The sequence below is a fragment of the Lentinus tigrinus genome (assembly GCF_003813185.1).
Source record: "Lentinus tigrinus ALCF2SS1-7 unplaced genomic scaffold L226scaffold_71, whole genome shotgun sequence".
NCBI classification, from domain to species: domain Eukaryota; kingdom Fungi; phylum Basidiomycota; class Agaricomycetes; order Polyporales; family Polyporaceae; genus Lentinus; species Lentinus tigrinus.
This window is the reverse complement of record NW_027137980.1, coordinates 2,246-28,167: the sequence shown is the minus strand read 5'-3', so window position 1 is coordinate 28,167 and position 25,922 is coordinate 2,246. Positions and strand designations below refer to the sequence as shown.

The 25,922-nt window shown below is 58.2% G+C and overlaps 12 protein-coding genes across 12 annotated transcripts; 5 read left to right on the top strand and 7 right to left on the bottom strand.

Annotated features, from left to right (window-relative positions):
* Positions 1 to 53: 53 nt before the first annotated feature.
* Positions 54 to 266, top strand: L226DRAFT_444026 (uncharacterized protein; the record flags this gene model as incomplete). Its single annotated transcript, XM_067674858.1, has 1 exon — positions 54 to 266. A coding segment is annotated over one exon (213 nt), but the record flags the coding sequence as incomplete, so codon positions are not given.
* Positions 267 to 751: 485 nt separating this feature from the next.
* L226DRAFT_540936 (uncharacterized protein) lies at positions 752 to 1,519 on the bottom strand. Its single transcript, XM_067681967.1, has 2 exons — positions 1,323 to 1,519; positions 752 to 1,228 (listed from the first exon to the last, which is right to left on the bottom strand). Exon 2 carries the CDS (start codon positions 1,196 to 1,198, stop codon positions 893 to 895), a length of 306 nt encoding a protein of 101 aa, XP_067528732.1. The 5' UTR covers positions 1,199 to 1,228; positions 1,323 to 1,519; the 3' UTR covers positions 752 to 892.
* Positions 1,520 to 3,544: 2,025 nt separating this feature from the next.
* L226DRAFT_473870 (uncharacterized protein) lies at positions 3,545 to 5,553 on the bottom strand (the record flags this gene model as incomplete). Its single annotated transcript, XM_067676545.1, has 2 exons — positions 3,545 to 4,027; positions 4,087 to 5,553. The coding sequence occupies 2 exons, from the start codon at positions 5,551 to 5,553 to the stop codon at positions 3,545 to 3,547; spliced, it is 1,950 nt and encodes a 649-aa protein (XP_067528731.1).
* Positions 5,554 to 8,596: 3,043 nt separating this feature from the next.
* On the bottom strand, positions 8,597 to 10,920 carry L226DRAFT_576628 (GMC oxidoreductase; the record flags this gene model as incomplete). Its single annotated transcript, XM_067685389.1, has 5 exons — positions 8,597 to 8,830; positions 8,893 to 9,642; positions 9,693 to 10,152; positions 10,219 to 10,579; positions 10,641 to 10,920. 5 exons carry the CDS (start codon positions 10,918 to 10,920, stop codon positions 8,597 to 8,599), a joined length of 2,085 nt encoding a protein of 694 aa, XP_067528730.1.
* Positions 10,921 to 11,319: 399 nt separating this feature from the next.
* Positions 11,320 to 12,574, bottom strand: L226DRAFT_366537 (uncharacterized protein). Its single transcript, XM_067674262.1, has 4 exons — positions 11,981 to 12,574; positions 11,802 to 11,898; positions 11,593 to 11,634; positions 11,320 to 11,536 (listed from the first exon to the last, which is right to left on the bottom strand). The coding sequence occupies exons 1-4, from the start codon at positions 12,463 to 12,465 to the stop codon at positions 11,525 to 11,527; spliced, it is 636 nt and encodes a 211-aa protein (XP_067528729.1). The 5' UTR covers positions 12,466 to 12,574; the 3' UTR covers positions 11,320 to 11,524.
* Positions 12,575 to 13,071: 497 nt separating this feature from the next.
* L226DRAFT_366517 (uncharacterized protein) lies at positions 13,072 to 13,566 on the bottom strand. The gene is made up of 3 exons (XM_067674261.1): positions 13,540 to 13,566; positions 13,223 to 13,478; positions 13,072 to 13,166 (listed from the first exon to the last, which is right to left on the bottom strand). The coding sequence occupies exons 2-3, from the start codon at positions 13,472 to 13,474 to the stop codon at positions 13,155 to 13,157; spliced, it is 264 nt and encodes an 87-aa protein (XP_067528728.1). The 5' UTR covers positions 13,475 to 13,478; positions 13,540 to 13,566; the 3' UTR covers positions 13,072 to 13,154.
* A 117-nt stretch (positions 13,567 to 13,683) lies between these two features.
* On the top strand, positions 13,684 to 14,209 carry L226DRAFT_540928 (uncharacterized protein). Its single transcript, XM_067681966.1, is given in 4 exon segments — positions 13,684 to 13,744; positions 13,759 to 13,826; positions 13,918 to 13,985; positions 14,021 to 14,209. 2 exon segments carry the CDS (start codon positions 13,942 to 13,944, stop codon positions 14,175 to 14,177), a joined length of 201 nt encoding a protein of 66 aa, XP_067528727.1. The 5' UTR covers positions 13,684 to 13,744; positions 13,759 to 13,826; positions 13,918 to 13,941; the 3' UTR covers positions 14,178 to 14,209.
* On the top strand, positions 13,971 to 14,709 carry L226DRAFT_366450 (uncharacterized protein). The gene is made up of 3 exons (XM_067674260.1): positions 13,971 to 14,105; positions 14,159 to 14,470; positions 14,534 to 14,709. The coding sequence occupies exons 2-3, from the start codon at positions 14,195 to 14,197 to the stop codon at positions 14,570 to 14,572; spliced, it is 315 nt and encodes a 104-aa protein (XP_067528726.1). The 5' UTR covers positions 13,971 to 14,105; positions 14,159 to 14,194; the 3' UTR covers positions 14,573 to 14,709.
* A 1,855-nt stretch (positions 14,710 to 16,564) lies between these two features.
* On the bottom strand, positions 16,565 to 17,746 carry L226DRAFT_473883 (WD40 repeat-like protein; the record flags this gene model as incomplete). Its single annotated transcript, XM_067676546.1, has 2 exons — positions 16,565 to 16,837; positions 17,516 to 17,746. Coding segments are annotated over 2 exons (504 nt in total), but the record flags the coding sequence as incomplete, so codon positions are not given.
* A 1,005-nt stretch (positions 17,747 to 18,751) lies between these two features.
* Positions 18,752 to 18,955, bottom strand: L226DRAFT_448353 (uncharacterized protein; the record flags this gene model as incomplete). Its single annotated transcript, XM_067674918.1, has 1 exon — positions 18,752 to 18,955. A coding segment is annotated over one exon (204 nt), but the record flags the coding sequence as incomplete, so codon positions are not given.
* A 3,148-nt stretch (positions 18,956 to 22,103) lies between these two features.
* On the top strand, positions 22,104 to 22,917 carry L226DRAFT_576626 (uncharacterized protein; the record flags this gene model as incomplete). The annotated part of the gene is made up of 5 exons (XM_067685388.1): positions 22,104 to 22,189; positions 22,475 to 22,533; positions 22,581 to 22,591; positions 22,647 to 22,790; positions 22,840 to 22,917. 5 exons carry the CDS (start codon positions 22,104 to 22,106, stop codon positions 22,915 to 22,917), a joined length of 378 nt encoding a protein of 125 aa, XP_067528723.1.
* A 355-nt stretch (positions 22,918 to 23,272) lies between these two features.
* On the top strand, positions 23,273 to 23,946 carry L226DRAFT_576625 (uncharacterized protein; the record flags this gene model as incomplete). Its single annotated transcript, XM_067685387.1, has 4 exons — positions 23,273 to 23,394; positions 23,449 to 23,509; positions 23,571 to 23,738; positions 23,809 to 23,946. 4 exons carry the CDS (start codon positions 23,273 to 23,275, stop codon positions 23,944 to 23,946), a joined length of 489 nt encoding a protein of 162 aa, XP_067528722.1.
* Between the last annotated feature and the right edge of the window lie 1,976 nt (positions 23,947 to 25,922).

The window sequence follows — 25,922 nt, the reverse complement described above, 5'->3', positions numbered from 1 at the left end:
ATTCAGTAACCCTCTTCCGAAAGCACTGCGGTGATTTCTTTCCGCACATCAGCCTCCAGGGACATATCTGCAACGTGAACGCTGCATGTTTTTCTCCGTGCGAGCAATACATCGCAACCGCCTCGAACGATAGAACTGTTCGCTTGTGGAGTGTCACGGATGGATCACTCATATGGCGCTTCACGGACTACAGTGCTGGGTTGATGTGTGTCATTTTCTGTGGGGACGGAAGCACCTTGGCATCGGCGGATAAAGAGGGACAAGTTTGCCTGCATCCTCAGGTTTCTCGGTTTGTCTGGTCGGACGTGTCGCGTGCTCCATTGACTGACCGATATAGTATGCACTAGCAAAACACGGTACTCCTACATATACACACCCCTTACGCATCGACAGAACACACCTCATCCGATCTTTGGTAGCTAGAACTGCGATATGTACGTACACGACTCCTTGTATGTGATATTGGACTCCCCGAGCCTACGAAGTACTACCCATTCTCACGATTCGCGATTCGCACTCGTATATACTTCACCGCAATGTGTACAACTATGGTATCTCGTTTCGGGCCTCGCGACCACCCCGAGAGTTGTGCAAAAATATCTTTTCGGTGAAGCGTGCCTCTTCATGCACACATCGATGAGCACGGTACCGTCGGGCAGAGGTGGCGAAAAAAGTCTTACCGCGCACCTTGGACGACCTTGAAGGACGTCCCGAAACCACGCACAAATTTCACGCATCCCACCAGGCGTAACGCCGTCAGAAACCAGGGATTAACCTCCCCATGCATGCCATTCAAATCTCAGCACCCTACAGGGTCGCACCTACGCCGATCTTCATACATGCCCTAGTCTCTCAACATGAGCGTATCGTGCTCCCACCAAGGCCTGGGTGACTAGACAGGCAACGTGCAGCGGTGGCGCCATTGCAGATGACAGGATGACGTGCACAATGTCTCGAGCAATCTGTGCGCTGGAGTACTGCGGCCAATGACGGACATGGCTCGAGGGCGGTGGTGTTCGAGAGGGACGTACTCGATGCGTAACATACCTCTCAAGTCTCTTCCACTGCGTCTTGGCACCGTGCACGAAGCCTTCCCTCCATCCTTCCCGAATCCTTCGTCTATAGTTTCGTGCATTTGTCCGCCTAGAAGGAACTGCGCGGAGCCGCGCACGTCGATGTCAGGTGAGCTTGGCGACATCGAAACAGCGACGCCCGGCCTCCTTGATTTCTTGAGACGGATGGCATTCCAGACAGACAACATGGATCGTGTGCATGTGTCGTTAGTTCCCCCAGACGTTTGCAGCACTAACCCACCGACTCACTTCAGTAATCCGGGCGTGCGAGGAGGGATCGTACTGATCTCACGTCTCTCCTTTCCAGGGTTGTAGTCGAGACTCAAGCTAGTAGCGTGTATGGCTGCTGGTGGTAGCGGCGTTCTTTACGTGCCCGTCTTCTTCGTTACGTCGAATATAATAGAGATTCGGCGGAGACAGCAAGTACATGCCGCAGAGCATATGATAGTCGCGAGGATAGACATGGTGAACGAGGGAGAGCGCCTTGAGACAGCAAACGCCCGCGGGCGCCCTTCTTCCTCTCCGACCATCCAGACATCGGCGATGCAAGGAAAGCATCTATGTTCCTGCGAATGCTATGGACTATTGCAGTGCATAATGCTCCATCAGCGACTTCCGACATGTGCTCAAGGCTCGAGTGTTCGTCAGTCTTCGACTCTTCTGCCCTTCAAGTTCTTTGCTGGCACCTTCCTCCGACGCGTCTTGCACCCAGTCTCGCGCCTTATTTCTGGCTCTCTTCCAAGACCCATCTACCACACGCAGGTACCCTTGTCTGCTACAGACCACGCCGCTACAACGACGTGAGCTCGCAGGATCGTTTTCGACCCAGGACTAGTAGTAGAGTCGACACCTTCACCCAGGCTGGCAGCTGGCTCGGGTCGTACGTGCGTAGATACGGCGACCGGATGCACGACCTGCCCCGAGCTTATCAATTCTTCCCGGCACCTCCAATGCACAGTATCACTCGTACGCATCTTAGGCGTCGTCCAAAGTTCTCGCCCGCCCCCCGGGCCCGCCTCCCCACTTGCAGCGAGCCCGCCCGTCAGGCTTGTGACTCAGAGCACGTTCACGGCATGCAGGCGTGCTCAAGCTGATAGTGTTCCAGGTTGTACTAGTCAAGCCGGCTCCAGCCGGAACGTGGGGGTCGACGCTGAGATCTAGAGAGACATGGCAGGACTGTCGCGATGGGCGAGCGCAACAGAGCACCGGAGAGGCGGAGCTCCAGTCCTCCGCCATCCAGCACACCGTGAGCACGCCTCTTCCAGCTCCGTCGCACCGTACTAGCTCAAATTGAATCTTGTCTCCCGATAGTCTCCCTATGACTTCACGCCACGGCACACTGCAAGTTCGTGCAACCCCTACTAGCTCTGGATCTCAGGCCTCAGGTTGCGTCCGTGACGACAGACCAACCGAAGTTGGCGCGCGGGCGGTCGTCGTGCAGGATCCGGGTGCAGACATGCATGCATTCTCGGTGGTGGGAGGTATGTACACTAGGCGTCTCAAAGCAACTTGTTGCAATGCGCATGCTGTTATCGCGTACAGGCAGGTGTACGTTCCCGCCGACGCTCTTTCGCGTGTGCATCCTGGCCGCATTCGTTGAGGTACGTTCCGCTGTACCTACTGGTACACTGCTCACCTATTCATGCGCTGAACCTGCTTGGAAGACCTCACCCGCCGGGTTAGCGGCACGAGCCATCTGATGAAGACATACACGCGTTGCTTCAGGCTCGTACCATACGCCAAAGAGACCAATCGGGCACTTGCGGGACGGCGACTTGCCCGAAGACATCGACATCTACGACGCCTTACCTTACGAAGTCGTCGTAGTGGGACCCTGCAGTGAGTGCATCCGCAATTAATGGGCCGCCACCTCTGCAGTTGTGCGCTCGCTCGCACGACGTGAGAGTAGCAAACGCGTCGTCGCTCGCAGCCGGTGCGCTCTCGTGGAACGTTGGCCACAGCCGCGGGCGGCCTCGGCCTCGGTCTGAGTCTGAGTGTGTGTATACAGTAGCCGATTAGCATTACATACAGAGTATACAACGTTAGCTGCGGACGTTACGAGCGCGGACTAGCAAGACAAGCAGGCAGGGGGTGGGGAACGTATCAAGTGGATACATGTAAGTATATGTATATGTGTATGGTGCATGGTGTGTGGGCATCGGGACGAAGGGATGAAGGGGAGATGATATCTGAAGTTTGAACACAAGATGCGACACATGGGGTGAGTGGATTACTTGCTCAGCATGCACAGGGTCCAGAGTGAAAAGTCAAGAGTCAAGAGTCGAGAGAGTCAGTTCGCGATTGGAGAAATAACCTACTAACTAGATCGTCAAACAAGAACAAGAACAAGACCACCACCACCACCCCAAGCCCAAGCGGAAGACGAGGACGAAGACGCCCCAACACACCCGCGCGCGAGCAGCCTGAGGAGGAAGACCTCGCACCTCGCACCTCGGCGGCGCGGTGCGGCGCTAGCGATACCGTACCCGGTCCTCGAACGTCAGCCCCTCCGCCTCCATGAGCCTCCGCGCCGCAGCCTCAGTGAGCGGGTCGAGGCACAAGAACTCTTCGGAGCGGTCTATGCGCCAGAACCGCCGCTCGTACCTCCTCTGCCCGTCGTCGTCGTGCACGCCGTTCCCTGACGGAGGGGATGATAACGGTGGGGAACCCGACTTCCCCACAGCGTCGAAGTTGAACGCGTACGGCGGCCGGCGGCGGTCGTGCAGGATCTCGACGAGGAGGTAGCGCAGCGCGGGCATCTGCTCTGCGACCGTGCGCGCGAAACGCTCTGTTCGCGAGGGCGGAGAGGCGGACGGGGAGGGCGGCGGGAACTGGTAGTCGTCCCGGTCGTCGTCGGAGGAAGCGCGGTCGAAGGGGACGGACGTCCGGTCCCAGTGCAGGACGAACGTCGTGAGCGTGTTCGCGAGCGGGAGGATCATCACGAGCAGGTCGTTCTGCAAATACCAACGTCAGCCTCGGTGTCTGCGTCGGCGAGCTCACAAGGAAAACGTACCGTAACGTGCTTCCATCGGCCAGGCTCCTCAACCCTGACAACAAGCTCGCTCACCCCCGACCACGCGCCCGCCGCATTAGCCTCCTCCGAGCTCGCGCTGCCAAAGATCGCCTTCAGTCCCCGCTCGCGCTCGCGCCCGCGCGTCCGCTCCCTCCGCCACTCGGAGCCCCACCAGCCGCGCCCGAGGCCCAAGTTCACGCTCGCGGGCATGGTGTCCGCAAGCAGCTTGCGCACCGCGCCCGCCTCCTGTCCGCCGAGACTCGGGGGGCTCATGCTCCCGATCTCGAGCCGGTGCACCGCGCATGAGAGGCCGAGCGCGTAGAGCCCCGGGGCGAAGCCGCGCACGCACGCGAGGGGCGGGAAGGAGCTGTACACTTGGGATGTGCGGTTCGCCTCGCGCGTCGCGTGGATGTCGGGCATCGGCGCGCGCATGCGACGCTTGCCGTTCTTGTTCTTGTGGTGGTGTCCTGTCGGAGAGGGAGGTCTCTCCAGCTGTGCATGGGAGGACATGGGGAGAGAAAGGGGGAGGGGTGCGCGCATGCCGCAGCCGTCGAACGGCGTGTAGACGTACAGGTCCGTGACGCTGGGAAAGGCGTGCACGAGCGGGGTGACGGTGGGCACGCCCGCGAGGCGGAGCGCGAGGGTGCGCACGCAGGGGTAGCGGAGCTTGTCGGCGACGGTGACGATGATCGCGTTGCTCGCGCGGAGGGAGCGGAGCGTGGCCATCGAGTGCGAGAGGAGTGGGACCGGGTCCGGGAGGACTGTGTTCGCGTACGGCGCTGCTGGCGTCGTCGCAGGGGTGGGAGCGGGAGTGGGCAGCCCCGAGGACTCGCCGTTGGGCAGGGCGGGGACGAGGGTGGAGGATGTGGGCTTGGCGAAGGAGGCGCAGGTGACAGACTCGACCCAAGCGTCGTCGAAGTCGACTTCGACGTGCTCGAGGGGCGCAGTGAGGGATTTGAGGGTCTCGCAGCCTTTGGGGCCGAGCTCGGACAAGACGAGGTCGGAAATGGAGGAGAGCGCGACGAGTGCGCTCGGTATGCGGGGGTCATGGGCTAATAGGGTCTCGGCGTATGCGATGTGGAGGTGGACGAGCGACGCGGCGGCGGCGGATAGAATGGCGAGCAGGGATGTGGTAGGGAAATCTTTCGAAAGCTGGGACGGCGGGATGAAGAACGCGAGCCTCCGTATGCGCAACACGGGTTTCTCGTCGGATGGTGTCGCGGGGGACGGTGGCGAGGGTGTGGGCGAGCGTGAATTCACGCTATGAAACTCGTCATTCGAGTCGTCCGTATCGTCTTCATCGACGTCTTCATCGTCCTCGCCAACCTCCTCGTCGCTATCGTCGCCCTCGGCCTCTTCATCGATTCCGTCCACGCTTGCGCGCTCCGTCCACCTCGCGACAAATCGCGCAAAGCTCTCCACCGCCCCGGCAGACCTCAGCTGAACCTCCCCACACTCCCCTCCCATATATATATCTGACACACACCTGACGATCGCTGCCTCTGTGACGCTCCTGAGGGCTTTGCACGTCCGTCCGAGGACCACGGCGTCCGCGAGAGCGAGACTCCTATGCGCAAGCAGGATAACGAGAGCCGCGATAGCCTTGGCACGCTCGGAGTTGTTGGGGCTTGACCCCAGAGTATATTGCGTGCATATTTCTGACTTTCCTGAGCTAGGAGGCCACGTCGAGGGACCGGGAGGACGAGAAGAGCGAAGGGGACCTGACAGAGGCATCCCACGGGCGGGTATCAGGAGATCCGTGTCCTGCGGTGGATTGTGCGATTGTGAGGACGAGTGCAAAGACGACGTGCACATGCAGGTATGCTTACCGAGAGCGAGCGGCGAAAAACCTGGGCGAAGAGGAGGAGTTGCGAAGAAAGGACACAAGTCTGGAGCGCTTGTTCGGGGCTCGGAGTCGGAGGAGGCGCAGCTTGCGAAATTGATCTCCGCGGCAAGATTGAGCCGGACCTTACAATTAAATCGACCCGGTCTCGACTCTCGATCTGGAGGAGGTGCGCGACGACGAGCACGTTGCTGGCAGCGGTGAGAGGAGGACGGGGGACAGTGAGGAAGAAGAGGGAGAGAAGAGACCGAGAAATTGAGCTAATCATTCGCATCTCGCGGGCTATGTCCGCTTCACATGTGTACGTCACGAGAACTCGTATTTGTGGAGTTTGTTTCTAATCTGTGTAGCCTGGTATCTCTATCTAGAGTCCTGCAGAGCCGCACAAGACTACTACTAAGTACTGAGGTGACATTCAAGTCCCAGAACACTTCCAGCTCTCCGCAGATCCATATGGCGAGGTTCGCAAAACATACACGCCGCCGTACTGGGTGCTCCACGAGAATAGTTACACCAATCTAATGCGCAGACGGACGTCAACGACGAAGTATTGCGAACCACCAGCGCGAATAAGGGTACAGTTAAGGGGCGAGAGCGAGGTGAACGCGGAACAGCATGGATGTAAGAGAACAAGAACGATAAGGGAAGAAGGGTACAACAAGACGAACCGGAGAGACAAAGCACGGGCGAGGAATCAGCCACGGTATCAGCCTGTATGCGTACCTCGAGCGTGTTCCTGCAGAACGCACGATCCTCATGAGACGACCGCTGCTGCTTTGTTGGCTCCATTGTACGACATGCAGCACCGGAATCGCGAAGACTCACCCAATGCTCTAGACGTGTCGCACAGATGGTCCCAAGCGCCGAACGGTGTTCGCGAGCGGAGCCGCCCCTCGTCCATCCGACAGCGCAGAGACGTCGTCGAAGCAGCGGTATCGAGAGTCGAAAGATGTCCGACATGAGCAGCAGGAGCAGCGGCCACGAGGTCGCGCGGTCCCTATGAGGTGTTGGAGACAGACAGCCAAGCGGGACCTTGTCGTGAGGTTGGGGATCCCGCGGTCCGCGTTCGCAGTCCCGCCGTGCTCGCACCCATACCACGTACACAGCCAAAAGATCGATTGAAGCACCATTCAGCCGTCCACCGGAGTGGGCCAGTGTCCAGCATACCAACGCTACGCGCGCCAAGTCGAGGTCAGAAACGGGTTTGGGACATACCAAAAGCAGACGGGGCATGCGGTTCAGTGGAGTCGGCGGCGGATACGCTTCTAGATACGCTTGGAGGACATCGCACGACGCAGGGAGGAGATAGTACCGCATCGGGAGGTGTCGTGAAGCCAGGATTGAATATGGCAGTAACCGTCGTCCAGCACGTATGACACGCACGGCACTCAAAGAGGTGTCCGCCGCGAGGTAGGTCCATAGCTTGCCCTGGAGGTGACAGTCGTGGCCCGTCGATCTTCAAGCTTCATAACTTACGCTCGCCGCCGGCGCGGGTCGCGGTTCTCGCTCGTGTTGAACGTGTCGCAAGCATCGCAAGGCGACTGCCTGCTCGTCGGTGTATACCGGCCAGCTTGACAACGCTCCCTAACCTCGGTACGGCAAAGCTCGCCACGGACAGACGGAGGTACGCACCTGAACCCAATATACAACTTCTATCCAAGTCTGGAGTAGGTCTACAGGCTATCTCGAGCCGTTCGTACGTACGAACTGCCGAGGTTCCAGTCGGTTTCGAGAGCAGACGAGGTTAACGTGGAGCTGAGCTGAACTAAAGACAGCACTTGTGATGGCCAGACGAGACCCAGACGAGGCATGAGAACACGAAGACAGAAGACGTGAACGAAGAAAGAAGAGACGGCGCCAGGTGGTGAGCTATAGTTGGCTTGGAGTTCTTGCCAGCGAGCGCGATAACGCGATGCTCGCTGGACGCGGCTGGAACGCAAGCGGCGCTGTCGCGTTCCAGTATTGCCCTCCTACGTCTGCACCACCGCGGACTAGAAGGGCCGGCCAGGACGACAGCGCAACAGTATCAGTTAGAGACTCGCAAAGATGGTGGTCGAACGGAAGGGGGCGCAAATGCGGGCCGACTCGGACGACTAGAAACGGCGATTGAAAGATATAACAAAGTCATTAGAAGCGCACATAAACCCGAATAAGAACTTGTTCAACAACCATACTTATGTGACCCCACGTTTGAAACCCGTTGCAACTTGCCGCCTCACGCGCACGTCGCGCACGGCAAGTATATCGACAATTCCATTTGACCAGGTGCAGCCAACTGGAGGCGGAGGGTAGTAATGCTGAGGTATTACAGTACTTGTACATCGCGAAACGCTACACTAACTTTGCTAATACTACTACTGCGGGTATACACTAACTTCAAGAGGCGTCGCAATAGCGTCCACGGTATCTACAGTGTAGCATCCCGGATGTACCTACGTAACAAGTCCGTCTGCCCGCGAGCGGCGACGTCGAGGTCCGTCATCCGAAACCGAAGCCAGGATCCTAGCGAACGGTGCGGGAAGGAGGGGAGAGGAGTGTGCCGAAGAGCGTCAGTCACAACACAGCTAAAACACGATTGTCCATTGCATGAGGCAGAGAGAAGAGAGAGGCAGGCAGAGGCGCGACACGAGCACGCCATGTCCGAGACGAGAACAGTCCACGAGAGGACTAGAGGAGAAGCGCAGCGAGAAGCCCGCCTGCCGCGAGGGCAAGCGAGCCGCTCCAGGCCAGGTGCGATGCCGAGTTGTTGTTGTCATTGGACCCGTTGTTCGAGCCGGAGCCCGAGCCCGAGTTCGAGCCCGAGCTCGAGTTGCCCGAGGACGAGGGCAGTCCGACGCCGTTGTACGTCGCACGGATGATCTTCGCAGCCTGCTCGGCGAGGCCGTACGTCGGGGCTTGCAACTAGAGCGAAGGCGTCGTCAGCAATAGCTCACTCCGAGCACACAAACAGAACAGGTACTCACGTGCGCCGAGACCGAGATGGGAAACACCGACGCGTCTGCGACACGGACGTTGCCGATACCGTACACCTTCAGGTCCTCGTCGACGACACCGCCGAGCTCGCGCGGGAGCATCGCGCACGACGACGACGGGTGGAACTCGGTGCTCGCATGCTGCTGGATCCACGCGTCCCAGTCGTCGTCGCTCTGCACGCCCGCCCCAGGCTGCACCTCGGTGACGATCGCCGCGCTGAGCGGCGCGGTGCCCCCGATCCTCCGCGCGAGCTTCAGGCCCTCGCGCAGGATGGCGATGTCCGCCGCGTGCGCGAGGTACTGCGGGTCGATGAGCGGCGCGACGAACGGGTCGCTCGACGTGATGTAGATCCTGCCGTGCGAGAACGGGTGCTGCAGCCCCGCCTGGATCGCCACCACGTTCGTCCCGTTCGACCCGCTGTCCGTGAGCTGGTACAGGATCTCGATCTGCGCGACGCCGCTCGAGAAGATCGTGTTCAGCGTGGCGTTGTAGATCGCCTCGTAGCCCGCCTTGACGGTGTCGTCCGAGCTCGGCACGAGCGTGCTGACCGAGCTGGAGAGCGCGTCCGCGATTTGCTGCTTGAGCGTCGCCTCCCCGTCAGCGCCGAGGACGACCGTCGAGTTGACGTACGCGACGGCAGAGTTCACGTACGAGAGGAAGATCGGGGTGTTGCCGGTCGCGTTCGAGGCGTACAGCGACGCAGCAGTGTCGGTGTTTGTCTGGAAGAGAAGCCCGGAGCTCTGGAGCGCGTGTCAGCGGGCAACTCGAGAAGATAGAGGTCACCACGTACCAAGTGGTCCTGGAGATGTTGTCCGACACCCGGGAGGCTGACTTGCACGTCGACGCCGGCGGCTTGGAGAACGTCCGAGGGTCCAACACCGCTGTGCATCAGCACACGCGGGCTGCCCATCGCACCGCTGGAGATGATGACCTCCTTCCGGACCTTGATCGTCTCCCTAGCCGCGTCTGCAGAGCTCGCCCACTCGACCGCCGTCGCCGTCAAGTTGTCCTTGTTCGAGCTGTCGAAGATGATCCGCGTGACGGTCGCGTTCGGGAGCACGGCGAGGTTGTCGCGCGGCGGGAGTGGGTCGATGTACCCGGAGCGGGCGTACGACCGCGTCCAGTTGGCAGGGTTGATCGAGTTGGTCGCGATGTACGCGCCGTAGTTCTCGCCGCCGTACGCGTCCGGGGTCACCTCGACTCCGGCGTTGGCCAGAGTGCCAGTCCAGTTGCCGACGGTCGCGAATTCGCTGCGGGCGCGCGCATGTCAGCGATGGGAAGCGCGAAGCGCAAAAGGAGGGGGTGAAAGAACTCACAAGCCAGGGTACGAGACGTGGATGGGGCCGCTGGTGCCGCGGCTCGATGCGGTGTACACCATGCCGACGATGGCCTGCACGTCGGACGTGGGAGGCGTGAACGTCTCGCTGTCCTGCATGCCCGCGAAGAGCGCGTCCCAGTTCCACTTGCTCGTGCCGTTCACGAGACTCGACCACGCGTCGATCTCGAGCTTGGACGGCCGCACGTGGTACATGCCGTTCATCGCGGACGAGCCGCCGAGCAGCTTGCCGCAGGGCCACGAGACGGACCGGTTGCCCGCGTTGGGCTGGTTGACGGTCGCGTACGCCCAGTCGTACTGCGATCCGGGGAGACCGTGGTAGTACGCGTTGACCGGGGTGTCTAGAAACACGCCGCATGAGACGGTTGCTCGGGGACAGGACAGGAAGAAAAGTGTACGTACTGACTGTGTCGGCAGCACCGTCGCCGGTGTCGCCTGCCTCGAGAACGAGGACGGTGGTGTTTGAGTCCTCTGAGAGTCGGGACGCAATCGCGAGCCCGGCGGTGCCTCCGCCTACGATGACGAAGTCGTACGTGTCTGAGACCTGACCATTGTAAACGATGTTCCGTCGGTGGAGGTCCTGGCCGTAGCTGTCGTGGTAGACGTCGGGGTGGCCGCCGGTGAAGGCAGAAGCGTATTCGGAGAGCGAAGCAGTCAAGAGCAATAGACTCAGAGACCGCATCGCCACGAGGAAGAGTAGGGGGGGGAGGAAGGAACGGGAAGAGAGTGTGCGGATGCGAAAACTTTGCGAGTTGTGGGAGCTGGGGAAACCGTGGTTGCCTCCGCGGGGTCGTCCTTATGACAGGAATGCGTCCGGCGGCGACTTGGCCAAGCCATCCAAGGCCAGCACACGGAATTTGCGTGTTGACTTGCGGTCGACAGCTGAGATCATTCTGGGTCCGGGCGCCTGTGCTGAGCGGGGCTTCATAGCCGTGCGCCTAGACCGTCCTGAGGTCTATGGACTCTGCATGGCCAACTCTGGCTCGTACTCTTGGAAGGGGCCCCGCGAGGCCTGTCGCGGCTTGCGCCGAGTGCGGCAGGGTGCAGCGTGAGCGAGGCTGTGCGGTCTCCTGATGATGAGGGTGTTCAGTATGTATGTAGCGGAGGGCGCTCGGAGGACACGCGAGCGTTATGAAAGTCGAAAAGGCCATGGTACCTGAATGGAGAAAAAAATTGCGTACGCCCAGAGTTTGAGGATCGACGCGCGGATCGAGATGGGCTCTCTCCCCCGCCGCCAAGCGACTGGCCCGCGACGAGCGAACTGAAGCCGTGCGCCCAGTTCATGTTCACCTGACGTTCTGCAGGACCTCCTTAGCGGATGTGAACGCCTCTCGGACACTGCACAACAGCTTACAGTCCAGAATGCAGCAGGTCCGGGCGCACTTTGGGCAACGGACTGGGGCGATATCGGGGTTAAATTGCGTATTTAGGGCTAGAACAGAACGATCGCAGTCGAAGCAACGCAAACTATGAGCGTACGCTCTGGATGGAAAGCAGCGGATCGCATCTCACAACCTCGGGTACCAAAAGGTAGAAAGTCGAGAGTACCTGAAGAGCACGCACCTCGGTTTGTCCCTTCCTTCCTTCCTTTATGCGCCATAAACCATTCGTCCCGCAACGAATGCCAGAATTGTGTAGTGAACGGGCAAGAAACACGGTACTAAAGGCAGGGTGTACCCAGCCAGTCCTCGGAGAGTGAGCGACGACTAGACGGACACGAGACGGGGACAAGTTGGACTCACCGATAATAGTGCGAGAAAAGCAATACACAATCGCAGTATGCCGCGAAGGCACCGACGCATACGTCCCCAATACCTCGGCATCGGCAACGCTTTGAGTGCACTGGGGTTGGTCTGTCGTAGCGGAGGGGACAAGAAACGAGGAACTCAGGCAGGCCGGCGGAGACACTCGAACTGGGCCGCGCGGTCCGTGCGGTCCGCACTTCCCGCAGTACTCCGCCCTCGGGCACGCCATCCGCATGAGTATGCCTATATCTCCGAATGGAAGTCGTGAGCGTACTCTCAAAGACGAGCTCGCTAACTTTCTCGTTGAGTGCCAGTGAACATCCAAGTTCGGTGGGCGAGCTGGCGAGAAGTCGGGACGTTCCCCACCCAGGGTGCGAGCGACTGTGTAGGGGCCGAGACGAGTGGGCGAGCTCGGTGCGGGTCATGTGTCCGCACGCCGTACTTGTGCGCGTACTAGTGCGAGTGCGACAGGCAGCTGCCATCCTGGGTGAAGGCGTCGCCTCTAGGCGGGGTCGAAGCGGATCGTGGAAGCACAGGCGGGACGAATGGCGAGTCGAGTGGAAGCCGTACGCCGCGCTGCGATTATTCCGGTGTTGTATCTCTCGTTGTGATCCAGGACCCACTGAATCGAGTCGCCTGCTCGGGGTCGAACGGTGATCGGTGCTGACACACGGTGCGAGGTGCGAGAATCAGTGCGTGCATGAAGACTGCGCCCATTCCGACTCGTCGATATTCTTGTCTCCCCTGGTATCTTGCTTGAGGAATCGGACACACGCGCGAGGGCGGAGGGATCAACACGAAGTTGCATATGATAGTGGCGCACACACCTATCCGCGACGGACCTATGATGCAGCCAAGTCCATCTTGCTTTGCATCGCAACATCTCCTCGCTGCCTCCCTTCGTGCTGCCCACCCTCGCTCCTTTCCTTCGCAGGCACACAACGTCGAGCCCGGGGCCCAGGCTCGCCACAATTCTGGAATGGGATGCGTGTGTTTGACGACGTAGGCTGCCTGCAGGGCCTCGAGGAAGTTGGCTCAACATCTTGGAACTTGATGACGTCTCAGATCGTACGAATCGAGGTGGTCTATGTTCGGCGCGATGTCGATGTCCAGTTTGTGCCTCGCCGAACATAGTCACGCTAGCCTGAACCCTTAAGGCCTTATGGCTTGTTCAGCCCCCATTCTGACTAGAAGATGTCAACAGATGTACGCCGTGTCTCCCAAGAACAAAATACTCGCCATGTTTCCACCTCGCTCTTCCCAAGATGCCCCCGGATGCCAAGTAGGACACGCTGTGCGCACATTGTACGGGTGTGTCTGTAGCAGGCAAGGGTACCGGAAAATGGTGGAAAAATCTTGGAAGAGAGCCGGAGAGGAAGCGCGAGACTCAGTGTAAGACGCGTCGGAGAAAGGTACCAGCAAGAAAGAGGACCGAAGAGGCGAAGACTGACGACACTCTCGAGGCTCGAGCACGTCGCTGACGTTCGTCATCTGCCTGAAAGCACTATGTGTGCTGCATTAGTTCACAGCGTTCGCAACGACACAGGGCGACATACCGTGTGGTCAGAGAGGGAGGCAGGAAGAGGCGCGCCGGGCGTTTGCGGGCGCGACGCTGCCTCGCACAGCGCGCTTCTACCGGCACCTCTGTTGCTCACCACCATCCATACGGTCTATCCTCGCTATCGTCGTATACTCTGTGCTGTCCCACCGAGCTTGTAGAGACTGCCGCCGCCAGCAACCACACACACTACTTCTAGCTTGACTACAAGTCTACAGGCCCTGGAGACGTGAGATCAATATCATTTTCGAGGAAGACCTCCCCTCGCACACCCGGATTACTGAAGTAAGTCTGTGGGTTAGCGTTGCGCACGTCCGGGGAAACTAACGACATGCGCACACAGTACTTGATGGCCACATCTGGAATGTCATCCACAAGGAGGCTGAGCATCGCTGTTTCGATGTCGCCAAGCGTACCTGAGGCCGACGTGCGCGGCTTCGTGCAGTTTCTTCCAGGCGGACGAATGCACGAAACAATAGACGAAGGATCCGGATATCGTCGTGGAGGGAAGGTTTCGTGCCAAGACGCAGTGGAAGGGACTTGAGAGGCTATGCCACGCATCGAGTACGTCCCTCCACATACCATCGCCCTCGAGCCATGTCCGTAATCGGTCGCAGGGAACACATCAGTATCTGAAGCACATCCAAGCCAGCATGTGGCTGCTCAGCGCACTGTCGCTACGAGAGTGGGACGAGACGATGGGGTACATCGAATTGAAGCCTACTATCAATTTTCTGAAACTCCCCGTCCTCGTCCTCGCTTCTGGTACCCCGTCGACTTGTCCTCGCTGCGCCATCTTCGGCAACCGACCTCCATCCGTTCAGGATGCGCCGCTCCGAGTGCCAGGTACATGCCGGTGGACCGGATTCGAGCATCGCAGACCGAGTCAGGGGGTAGTTCTGGGCGAGCTGAGTGGGCTTCCGTTACCGGTGAGTTCCTCCCCTGCCACATCCAATCGACGTGGACTACACGAACGCGGACGTCAAAAACAGCGAGGCGACCTTTATGACGCTGAAGCTCGCGGCCCATGAGGCTACCGCTGTTGCCGCGGTGACGGGGCGTGCTATCCTCTGCTGATCAGACGATTACCCGTGCGACGTGCTCTCAAGTGTCGAGCTTTGCTGACTGTCGGCCCCTTTCTCCCTAGGCTCTCCGTCTCGTCGATCGCAACCTGTATAGCGATAGCCAAGGGGTCGGAGATTAAGCGTGAGTGTAGTGTACTCGAACTCCACCTCAGCTCAACCCTAATAACCACCCGCAGGTGTCCTGCGATGCCCTGACGATAAGCTCGATGGGAAATCCTGGATGGAGATGATCGATCAACTCGCTGAGGTCCACCGCTCTATGCCCTGTCGACACCGTTCTCGCCTGTCCCTTCGCCTTCCGGTCCGTACAAGGCATCGACTGTCTTCCGACTGGCAGTGGTTAGTCGTATCGCACACCCGTAGCCCCGTGGTCGGATGTCCACATGGAATACGACCCCGGCTCGGTGTGAGGCAACATCGTCGGGTCAGGCTCGTCCTACGTGGCTAGCGGGCGCAGCGAGGGGTGGGACCCGGGATATAGGATGAAGAGGGCGGGCGACTAGTAGCGGGCGGGAATTCAGGACGCAGAGCGGGCTATGGTCGAGATCTGCCGTCGTGGTATGTACGCCGTACGCAGCAGGGCTATGGGTGGCATCCGGCTGTTGTAGTCGATGCTATTCTGTATCTATAGTCATCGGACTCGAGGTAAGTCACATATTTCGAACGACGAACTACAGTAATAGTTAACTGAGCCACGAAGGGTATGCAGTGTTGGAGCAAACGATCCCGCATGCAGCCCCGAGCGCTTGAACTTCGAACTTTTACCTTTGCCTACACATATGTCTCTGCCCTTTCGGACTCTCATACTTTACATGCACGTACTACCATACGATAGCATTATGCACGTCCATTTCCCTTGCCTTTCCGTCCGATATCACGTCCCCGAGCCCTCCGATAATGTCACGTCCCGATATGGTAATCTAAGCGCTCTTCGGACGTTATGTCCGTTGACTCCATCCCGTTCCGCGATTTCCCGTCACTCATATACTCGGACTTGTTCGCATTTGTGCCCTCAGTCTTGTCTCTCACAGAGCACGTCGACTGAGGGTATGTTCACGCATTGATTCGCTCACTCTCATTAATAGTTTACTCATGTATTCTTGCAGCCCGCTGCGTCTTCCTACAGGTACAGAATACATGGCTAGTCTTGTCTCTCACAGAGCACGTCGACTGAGGCCCGCTGCGTCTTCCTACAGATCGCCGCCATCGACTAGTTGCGCCCATATGCAGACCCTCTCAACGTTGTCTGCCGATACTAGGATCTTCCTGTCCATCGCAGACGCAACGTGTACTCCAGCGCAGAGATTGCTCCAGACATGGTGCACGTCATCCTGACATCCGCAATGGTGCTACCGCTGTGTGTTGCCCGTCTGGTGGCCCAGGCCTTGGTGGGAGTGCGATACGCTCATGTTGAGAGACTAGGGCATGTATGAAGATCGGTGTAGGTGCGACCTTGTAGGGTGCTGAGATTTGAATGGCATGCACGGCGAGGTTAAGCCCTGGTTTCCGACGGCGTTACGCCTGGTGGGATGGGTGATATTCGTGCGTGGTTTCGGGACGTCCTTCAAGGTCATCCAAGTTGCGCGGTAAGACTTATTTCGCTGCCTGCCCGACGGTACCGTGCTCAACGATGTGTGCGTGCAGAGGCACGCTTCACCAAAAAGATAATGTTCGCGCAACTCTCGGTGTAGTCGCGAGGCCCAAAACGAGATACAATAAATGTGTTGTACACATCGCGGTGAGGTATATACGAGTGCGAATCGCGAATCGTGAGAATGGGTAGTACTTCGAAAGCTCGGGAAGTCCAACATCACATACAAGGAGTCGTGTACGTACGTATCGCAGTTCTAGCTACCAAAGATCGGATGAGGTGTGTTCTGTCGATGCGTAAGGGGTGTGTGTATGTAGGAGTGCTGTGTTTTGCTAGTGCGTACTGTATCAGTCAGTCAATGGAGCACGCGACACGTCCGACCGGATAAACCGAGAAATAGGATGGAGGACAACTTGTCCCTCGTCATCCGCGGACGCCAAAGTGCTTCCGTCCCCGGAGAAAATGACATGCTCCACCCTGGCATAACCGTGGTCCTCGAAGCGCCATATGAGTGATCCATTCATGACACTCCACAAGCAAACAGTGTTATTGTACGAGACAGTTGCGATGTATTGCTCGCACGGAGAGAAGCATGCAGCGTTCACGTAGTTGGTATGTCCCTGGAGGGTGATGCATATGTGCGGAAAGAAATCACAGCAGTGCCTTCGGACGAGGGTTACTGAGTGGTGAGAGTAGCTCCATGCGGCGAGGAAGGACCCTACAGGTGACGCGGACAACTTTGCTTCTCCAATGTCGTCTGTGACCGTCAGGGTGCCGCGTGGTCTAGTAGTAGCCAATGGGAATGAGGATAGGTCCCACCATCGGATGGTGCCGTCTTTGAACCCGATGACAAGGGTATCGCCAACAAACGTGGCAGAAGAAGGGGTGACGTCGGAAGGAATGGTCAACCGGTGCATCTGGGTTGGATCGGTGGTGTGCCAAACCTGACATCCCATCCCCAAGCATCCCTCCACAGGGACTACTGCAGCCAATCTACCATCGGATGACAGCACAGCATACACTTCAACACGATGGAAGTCTACGAAACTGTTCGATTCCGCGAAAATTGCAGATTTGAGAGGTATGAGTGAAGTGGTCAGGTTACCAGTGTCGTGAACGGAGGTGAACAGAAGTTGGACTGGCAGCGACTCGGAGACCTCGTCTGGACACGATGGGACTGCAAGAGCGGAAAGATTGATACAATTAAGATCGTCTCTCCACCATAAACAAGACCATATGCGGCTCTGTTTGATGTCCTCAGTCGAGATGAGCTGGGAGCCGTCAACAACGCGCCAGACAGTGAGGACGTCATGTTCTTCGGTATGGATGGCCGCTAAGAAGTTGCCAGTGTCAGAGAAAGCAAGAGTCGATATGGATGTGGATGATGCGCAGATCTCAAGGAGACTCCTCAGTGGGTAGGCAATCGTGCTCCATATCATGATAGTGCCATCTTGTGTGCCGGTAGCGAAGTATCGACTGTCCGGGGAGGCGGCTATGGCCGTAACCCGCGAGTCGTGACCAAGATCCTCTGCTTAACAATTTAGCAAACAGGCAGAGCAGTAAATGAAAAGGGCGATACGCACCGGAAGAGCAGAAGATTTCCAATTTCCCACCTCCATGTAGACGGGGGAAGCGCTGCTGAATCGTCCGCCACCAGAATGCGAGTCTGTTTTGCTTGGCCTTTGGAAATGAGATCGTCAGGCGTGGTATCTTGTGCGTTAGGATGGCTTGTTCCAGCTGTTGAGATCCTCGCACCACACCTTCGTTGTCAAAGACAGAAGCGTTCCGGAGATCGGTGAAGGTAATTGTCAGGTGGCGCAGTGGAAACTTGAGGAATGACGTGATGTGTTCGACAACAGCTGTGATAGTATAAGGGTGTCTTGCCCTAATCAAGAACTCCACAGAGTGAGGCCGCTTCGACTCTGACTCGGAGAACACGCTCAGGCCGAGCTCTTTGAAGAGATCTTCTGCCCACTTTCAGCAACTGTATGCAGGTCGCAGTTCTAGGCAAGACGTACCTTCACTCCTATGACGGGTTTCGTACCGTAGTATCTCTAAGGGTGAGGAGCACATGCTGACGATGAGGCCGACGACTTCAGAAGTATCTGTGCTGTATATCTTGCCAGAAGAGGTCAGCTACTAAGAATTACCGCAGATTATATGCTGAGGACACGACGCACCTTCAATTCGGACAACTGGCTGCACTTGTCACGGAACCGCGCCATGCGACTCAGGTCCTGCAGGTCCCTGACGAACACCGTTCCAAGGCGCAGGATCCGCAGTAGTGGGAATGAGATCAAGAGCCGTGCGAGATCTGCTCCTGTGCGAAAGCAAACATGCTGCAACGTCAGCTCTTGCACTCGGAGATACGTCTTGATACTGCGAAGACTTGCAGCATGATGGTGCCAGAAATGCTTGTTGTACCCCCGATGGTCGAAATACTTGTAGGTGGATAGGTTCGGAAGCCGTGATAGCAAAACCACAGGAAACGCATTGAGAAATTGAGGCTCCTGCACTATGTAGACAGAGACACTCTGGACGGCCGCAGTGATGCGAGGGTGAGCAGTGAAGTAGTTGTACATGGAGGAGACATCTTCATTTGACCGTATAAGGATTGAGGTCATGAGCAGATACCGAGCACGGGGAAGCCATCCGTGACAGGTCAAGGAGCAACTGCGAAGGGTGTAGCGGTGATCATTGAGCAGATCGATGATGCGTTCTGCGACTTCAACCGGGATGCGGGATGGGTCTGCGGGGATCGACGGAGTAGTCGGAAGAATGAGGTGAAGCGAGTCAAGTTCACTGCTGTGTTTGTCAATGTTGCCCTCGTTGACTGTGAGCGCAACACGAGAGGTGTGTGTGAGGATCGACATGGTGGTGGGAGAGAGGGAAGAACGTTAGCGCACACGTCCTTGCCAGCTTTCAGGCCACCGGCGTCCAAGCGACATGTGTCTGCCGCATTCCTGTATAATGTTATGTCGTTCGAACGCGAAAGCGCCCCTTTGGCTGTCTCTATCGCCGGGATCTATGAGTTCGTTCTTGGAACGGTCAACTCAGAACGGCACGATGGCACTACAGCCTCACCCACTGCTTCGCCATCCCAACTGAGCTAAATACGCCAAAGGCTCACCGTATCTGTATTGCGACCCGATTTCCCGCACGAGCGAGGCATTCACACGCACAAGGACGCATGATACGATGACGAATATGCTGTACCACTCGTAGTACAAACCACTACACGGTGCCGTTCCCATCCCTGTTCCCGACACGAAACCTTTTCTCCTCCAGCCGATCTATGTGAGATGGTGTAGCACACCGCCTATGCCGTTGCCGCTGCTGCACTCACGAGTCACACATGCACCGCCGTACACCATGGCTCACCCTGACTCGTCATACCATTCCCATGTGTTGAAGTGTTGTTCCAGGATGCCACGGCCAGCCCCAGAAGTCCTATGAACGGTCGTCGGTCGACGGTTGTTCATAGCTCATCAGCACAGGGAGTGTGCTGTTGCGTATCGACGGTACAGTACAAACGGAGACCCCGTCTCCGCTGTCGAGACTCGGCTCGGACTCAGGGGAGTCTGCGGGTCGGGAGAGCGGCAAGCGAGATAGAATTGAGGGTGGCCAATTGGAGCGGAAGGAGCCCAGACCAGATCGAGCACAGATGCAAGTACGACTACGAGAGGAATGAAGGGAGCGAAGCGGGAGGTTGCGGGTGCAGGTACGGCAGAGAAGGCAGCGAGAGTGAAGGGCGTGAGTGCGAGCATGTCCTTTGAAGTTAGAGCACATACCACGATCCCCAGGCCTCTACGGTACAATCGCCCTGCCGGGTAGTCGGGACTGGTACTACGTGCAATTTCCGTCTGACATGCATACTCATCGGTCGCGATGTCTTCGAAGTTCAGGGTTCATGCGAGCATTGGCCCTTGGGGGATCAAGTCTTCCAGCTTAGCCTTCGCACCTGGTGCCGGTAACTTCGCCCTACCTGCCAGCTGCGCAGCGTTCTGTACGGAGATAAAGGCGTCAGGTAAACGTATTTCGACTCGGACACTGCACCTCTCGAGCTTAATAGTTCATAGTTCATAGTTGACTGGTGTATATACGCGATGCAGTTAAAGTCGCGCTGGTTGAGGTCCGAAGAGCACGACCCCGATTTGGGTCGCGACTTTAGATGTGCGCGTTCTCTGTCGGGGCGTCAAATCAGCTGAGCTACCTTCTGAACGATGCTCCACGCACGGAAGACGGTGCGATCTCTATTCAGCGAGCGGGATGGGTGGGGAACGTGTCAAATGGAACCTTGCTGATCTGCAGGCCGCGATTCGCGTCGTACCCACTGACCTCCGGATCGCGCCAGTGCGGGGAACTGTAGCATCATGTGAGTGAGGCAGTGACCACTGACGGAGGCGTCGCGGGACGAAGCGAGGAGCTGGCGTACGGGGCTGGCGCCGGAGTATCAGATAGCGGAACGGTGGTCAGTGGTCGGTGGACGGCAGACGGCGGACGGCGGACGGACAAAGGCTGCATCCCAGATGCTCATAGATGCGAGGCGCATGCATACAGATGGCGTGGTGACAAAAGCCTCAGTATACCGGGCTGGGGATCGAGTACATGAGATTGAGGTTAATTCGATAGAGAAGAGAGAACGGTATTTACGTACATTGCGTCACGACAGGCAACGTCGAGGCAGTTTAACCGCAAGCGAGAATGGCCTCACGACAACGGGAATAAACAAGTACAGGGGGGTCGCGGGCGGCCGCGGAGGTGCCCGACGAGGTATGGTGCGAAGCGGAGTGGTAATAGCCTCAGGCTTGGCTCGGAGGGCGGGGCGGAAAGCGCGGAGGCCCGACTTCAAGGTCTTCTGAGTCCCGATGAGAGAGAACAAGATAGAATATGAAAATTGCGATGTTACTCGCACATCGAGGTTCGAGCGCGAGATCGGGCGCCAGGACGCGTCGAACAAGAGAGAGGAGATGACTACCAACGAAAAGGCTAAGAGCCTGAGGGATAGGATATATGCGCACGGCGCAGCCGGCACATATCATATCATCTGTGGCACACGCACGCCAAATGGCCGATTGAGTCACCAGTCGTGGCTACCTGAGAGGGCAGCCAGCGATACAAAGAATGCGGTCGGCTCCCAGGGCGGCGGGAGGGAATGAGGAGTGCCGAAGGGACAGGGCCGACGAAGGATGTAGGAGAGGACGAGACAGCTGAGGAGGAGCCAGACGAGTGACTGCCGCCGCTCGTCGTGTGTCTGTATGCCAGAGCCCAGTGAGCGCGAACTCGCTCGGTGAGCAGGGATGACTCGAGGATCGTCAGCCAGGCAGGAATCTGACCTGAGATTGTTTTGAACTTGCGAGAAGTATGAGAGCGCAGCAAATGCAGACGTTCGACTCACATGAACACGCAGAGTGCTCCCCTAATGACTGCGAGATGGGCAGAAGTAGAGGGGGATGCGAGGAAGTGCAGCAGCCGGGGATCTGCGAATTGAGAGGCCCGATGGTGAGGGGGCACGGCAGATCATCCGGGACACGCAGAAGTTGTGCATGTACCTAGATACCGGTGTGAAGTACCATAAGACAAGCCTGAGGTCCTACTGACCTCGATGAAGTACCAGAGTCACGGTATCGAGCGCGAGATGGGTCGCAAGAAGTGTCAGGATGAGATCGGTGATGCGTCGGACGAGGGTTACCAGAGAAGTACATAGCAGGCGTAACAAGTCACTGACCTGTCGCTGACCAGCAGTCATTGTTTGTCCGTTCGCAGGAGGAGGAGGAGGAGGAGAAAGAGAAATGTAGCTTGCAGCACGGAAAGCAACAGGCACGTGCCGCCCGCAATGAGGTCCCCAGGCGCGTCCTCGTCGCCCGCGTCCTTGTCCTGTCCACCATGCCCATCCTCACCGCCGTCGCCCGCCCTGCCCGCCCCGTGGCGCGTGTCATGGTCCCCGCCACGTCGCTCTCGCTCGCCCGCACGTAGTTTGCACATGTGACTACACCCATGACGTGCGTCTTCCTCTGCCTGCCTCCCCGCCCGACCAGCTCGCTGACTCCGTGCACACAGGCTGTCGAGCTGCACATCTCGGGATGGAACTCCACTACAGGAAGCACCGACAGGCCATTGACGGCGGTCCTGCGCCCAGGCACCCTCCCCCAAGGAGCAGATCGAGCTCCAGTCCACGCTCAAGTTCAACCGCGGCGGGCACATCAACCACTCGAACCTCGCGCCTCAATATTCAATATTCAATCCTAAGGTGGCAGCGAGCTTGCTGTGGGCCATTTAAAGGACGCCCTCGTCGCTGACTTTGCCAGCATCGATGGTGAGTCTCATCATCGTCGCACGCGTTCATGATGTACCCGCGTCCAGTCCTCCTCTTCGTGCACACCGCTCACCCATCCTTGCAGCGTTCAAAATAGATGAACTCTGTGACAGGGCTCCGCCTGGGGCTCGCTCGGCTCGAAACCCGACACCAAAAAACTCGAGATCGTCACTGCTCCTACGTCCCCATCCTCGGCATCGGCAACTGAGAGCACGCCTTCTACCTCTACTGTTACAACGTCACGCGTGAAGTCCCATGTGAGTCGCTTTTTCTATCGCCCTGGCGTGAACTCACGCACTCGCCCAGTACCTGACCGCCGTCTGGCACGTCATCAACTTCAACGAGCCTGAGTGTCGCTTCGTCGAGCCTGCCAAGTCCGCCTGAATCTGATGCGCGTGTCCGCGTGCCATTGTCGCCTTTCTCAACCCAGCCTCGTGCGCCTACGATGGAAACGAGTGCGGAGGAGCGCATAACGGTACAATTGGGAGGGTAAAGAAGCGCAGAGGAGAGGTAGGAGACGTCCTGTCGAGATGCAGACACGAGATGCTGTCGCATACACTCGAAGGTGAGTACATGGCTCAACTTTGTACCATATCCATCCTTGTCCTTTCCTCCACCCCCTTCTGCGTCCCGCGCTCGTGTCTCCCGGAGTCCCAAGAAGACACGCTGCACAGACAGCTTGCTCTACGTTGTCGTCGTCCCCTCGGGCTCCCCTTGCAGAGCAGCATCCACATCAGCCATGCTCGTTCTCGCTCGCCGCTGCATGGGCACGTCGACGACAAATACGGTTCTATGCCTTATCCTTGGAGGTGGTGCGCCCCGTCTTCCCTTCACGACGCTCTCAGTGTATTTGAACGCGATGTATATGGGATCTCAGCAATCTCAACAGAGGCGGATGACTCAAACCCCAGCCAGGCATAAGGCTCGTCATAACTCCATCTGTATGCGTCGCATATACGAGCCGGATACGGCCCTTGTCTGTCCGCCCTGCATCGCTTACTCTCTCCTTCGACTGCGCTTCTTCCGACGACGACCAGGACGACTACCAGTTCCCGCCGCCCTCCCAGGCTTCCGCCTCTTCGCCCTCGAGAACGGAGCGTCTCGTGCTGACAGTCACAGAGCAGATGCCTGCGCTGCGCTATCTCCTCGTTGAGATCCCGCACGACTCCCGCCCGCCACCATACGAGTTCACCTTCGACGCTCTGGTACAGTCAAATTCACCTCCGCTATCATCCCTGCCATTGAAACAGAAACGGCGCGGCCGACGATGGGCAGAGGAGGTACGAGCGGCGGTTCTGGCGCATAGACGGCTCGGAGGAGTTCTTGTGCCTCGACCTGCTCTCCGAGGCAGCGGCGTGGACGCTCATGGATGCGGAGGGGCTGACGTTCGAGGACCGGGTGCGGTACTGGTAGCGCAGCGCAGTATCGCCGAGGTCTGAGGTCTTCCTCCTCAGGCTGCTCGCGCGCGGGTTTGTTTGCTCGACGTTTTCATCTGTCACCCACTTGGCCTTGGTGGTCTCGTTTGACGATCTAGTTAGTGGGTTCTTCTTCCGATCTCGAAACTCTTGACTTTAGACCCTGTACTACATGCTCAGCAGATGCATCCCCGCATGTGTCGCTGGGTTCTCAGACTGCTGCACGAATTCAGGACGCTCTCGGACCACTCTCGTCCGTGCTGGCAGAGCGACGCCGCGCGCTGACTAGGACTGGAGACAGGCTCGCAACAAGCGACAGCGGGCGCCCGATTCCGTCCAACGAGGCCGAGCAGCGCTTCATCGAAGCGACCAAGTTCACTTGTAGCGAAGGAGCACGTACACTTCTGAGAGTAGATAACTAAGAAGGAGGGTGGGAGGAGGCGATGTCCCTGCCGAGACGCGGGGTAGGATCAGTCCTCCGCGAGACGAGGATACGTGTGTATGCACTCCGTATGTATTGCGATCCTTCTCCCATCCCTTCTACGTCCGCGTGCATGCCTCTGAACTAGTACGTCGACAGCTTATGATTGCGATACTTACAACCGATCGTAAACCTTCCGGTCTGCGAAGAGAGTTCGCGCCGTGCCTTCTGACTTGGCCGTTTCACGACGAATTTGAGCTGTACGCTCACGATCTATACATGTAGTATCATACCCGTGGTCACTGGTCGCCCGCCGTCCATGTCTCTGGGGCCTCAGCCTATCTCTGAGTGCTGCCCCGCCGTTCCCTGACACATACTCACGTTCTCTATATCTTGACTACGTAGGCGGGGCGGTGGCCGGTGATGTTACAGTACATGTGTGCGCGCGTCCGCACTCAACCTCGCCTGCCCTCCATAAATATCGGCTGGCCTGCCGCACCTCAAGCGCACTTTGAGACCGCTTGTCAGTAGTATCGGCGCATGCTCATGTTGTCTTCAAGCTAGCGACACTCTGAGTCTGACCAGGTCCAAGCCTGCCCGTGCTGCCAGCGTTGACGTCGCTCGCCCTCGCTGTCCATGTCTATCCTCGTCGGTCACCGCCGTCGCCCGCTCTGCTGCCCGCCCTGCCCGCCGCGCTCTCTCTCGCTCGCCGTCCCGAAGCTCAACTACGCCGATGACGTGCGTCTCCACCACAAGGGCACGAGGCTGCTGTACCGACGCATATAGTCCTACCTCCATTTACAACGCGTCCGGTGCAGTGTTCTTCTGTCGTCCCGGATGCAGTGCGCCGGACTGAAGGCGTGTGCTAACTGGTAGCTCGCGGCGATCGGGGTGTCATCTAAGTTGAGTGAAGTTGGGCTGATCCAGGCGCAGGGAGCATCTCGTCCGGCTTATGTATTGCGTATTAAGCAGAAACAATGATCCTGCCAGTTACGCCGCGCCGAGGGCGGAGGGTAGAGAGCGCAAAGTGCCATGCGCAACTTGGGGCGGTCTTGCGACATGCGGTCCGTCGTCGCTGGACGTCGCCCTCACTATGCCGGCTCTGCTGCGCCCACTGTCCCGCCGCGTCTCCCTCAGTATCGATGCGTTCAAGAGCATGGATACTCACTCTCTCTCCCGCCATACATGCTCCGGCTTGAGGTCGCCGACTCTACTCGAGATTGACGCGCATGGCCGTAGCGGACCAAAGGACCACGGTTCCGGGAAAGATGGAGGAGAGGCTTCCTGCCACCGCACAGACACAGCGGAGTTGACTTAAGGCATACGCCATGTGTCGAATGACCAGTACGTCCCTCCCATGCTCACATCACCATCCTGAATCCGGGTCCGTAGCCGGCTGCAGCTCGCTAGGCCAGGCCTCGTCATACGCGGCCAGCGGGTGCGGCCCCGGAGCAACGAGTCTGCGACTCGGGATGGGGCACACAATAGCGGGCGGGATCCCAGGACGTGGATTGCTGGAGGTCTGCCTGCGTGTACTGTACCGTACGTATGCC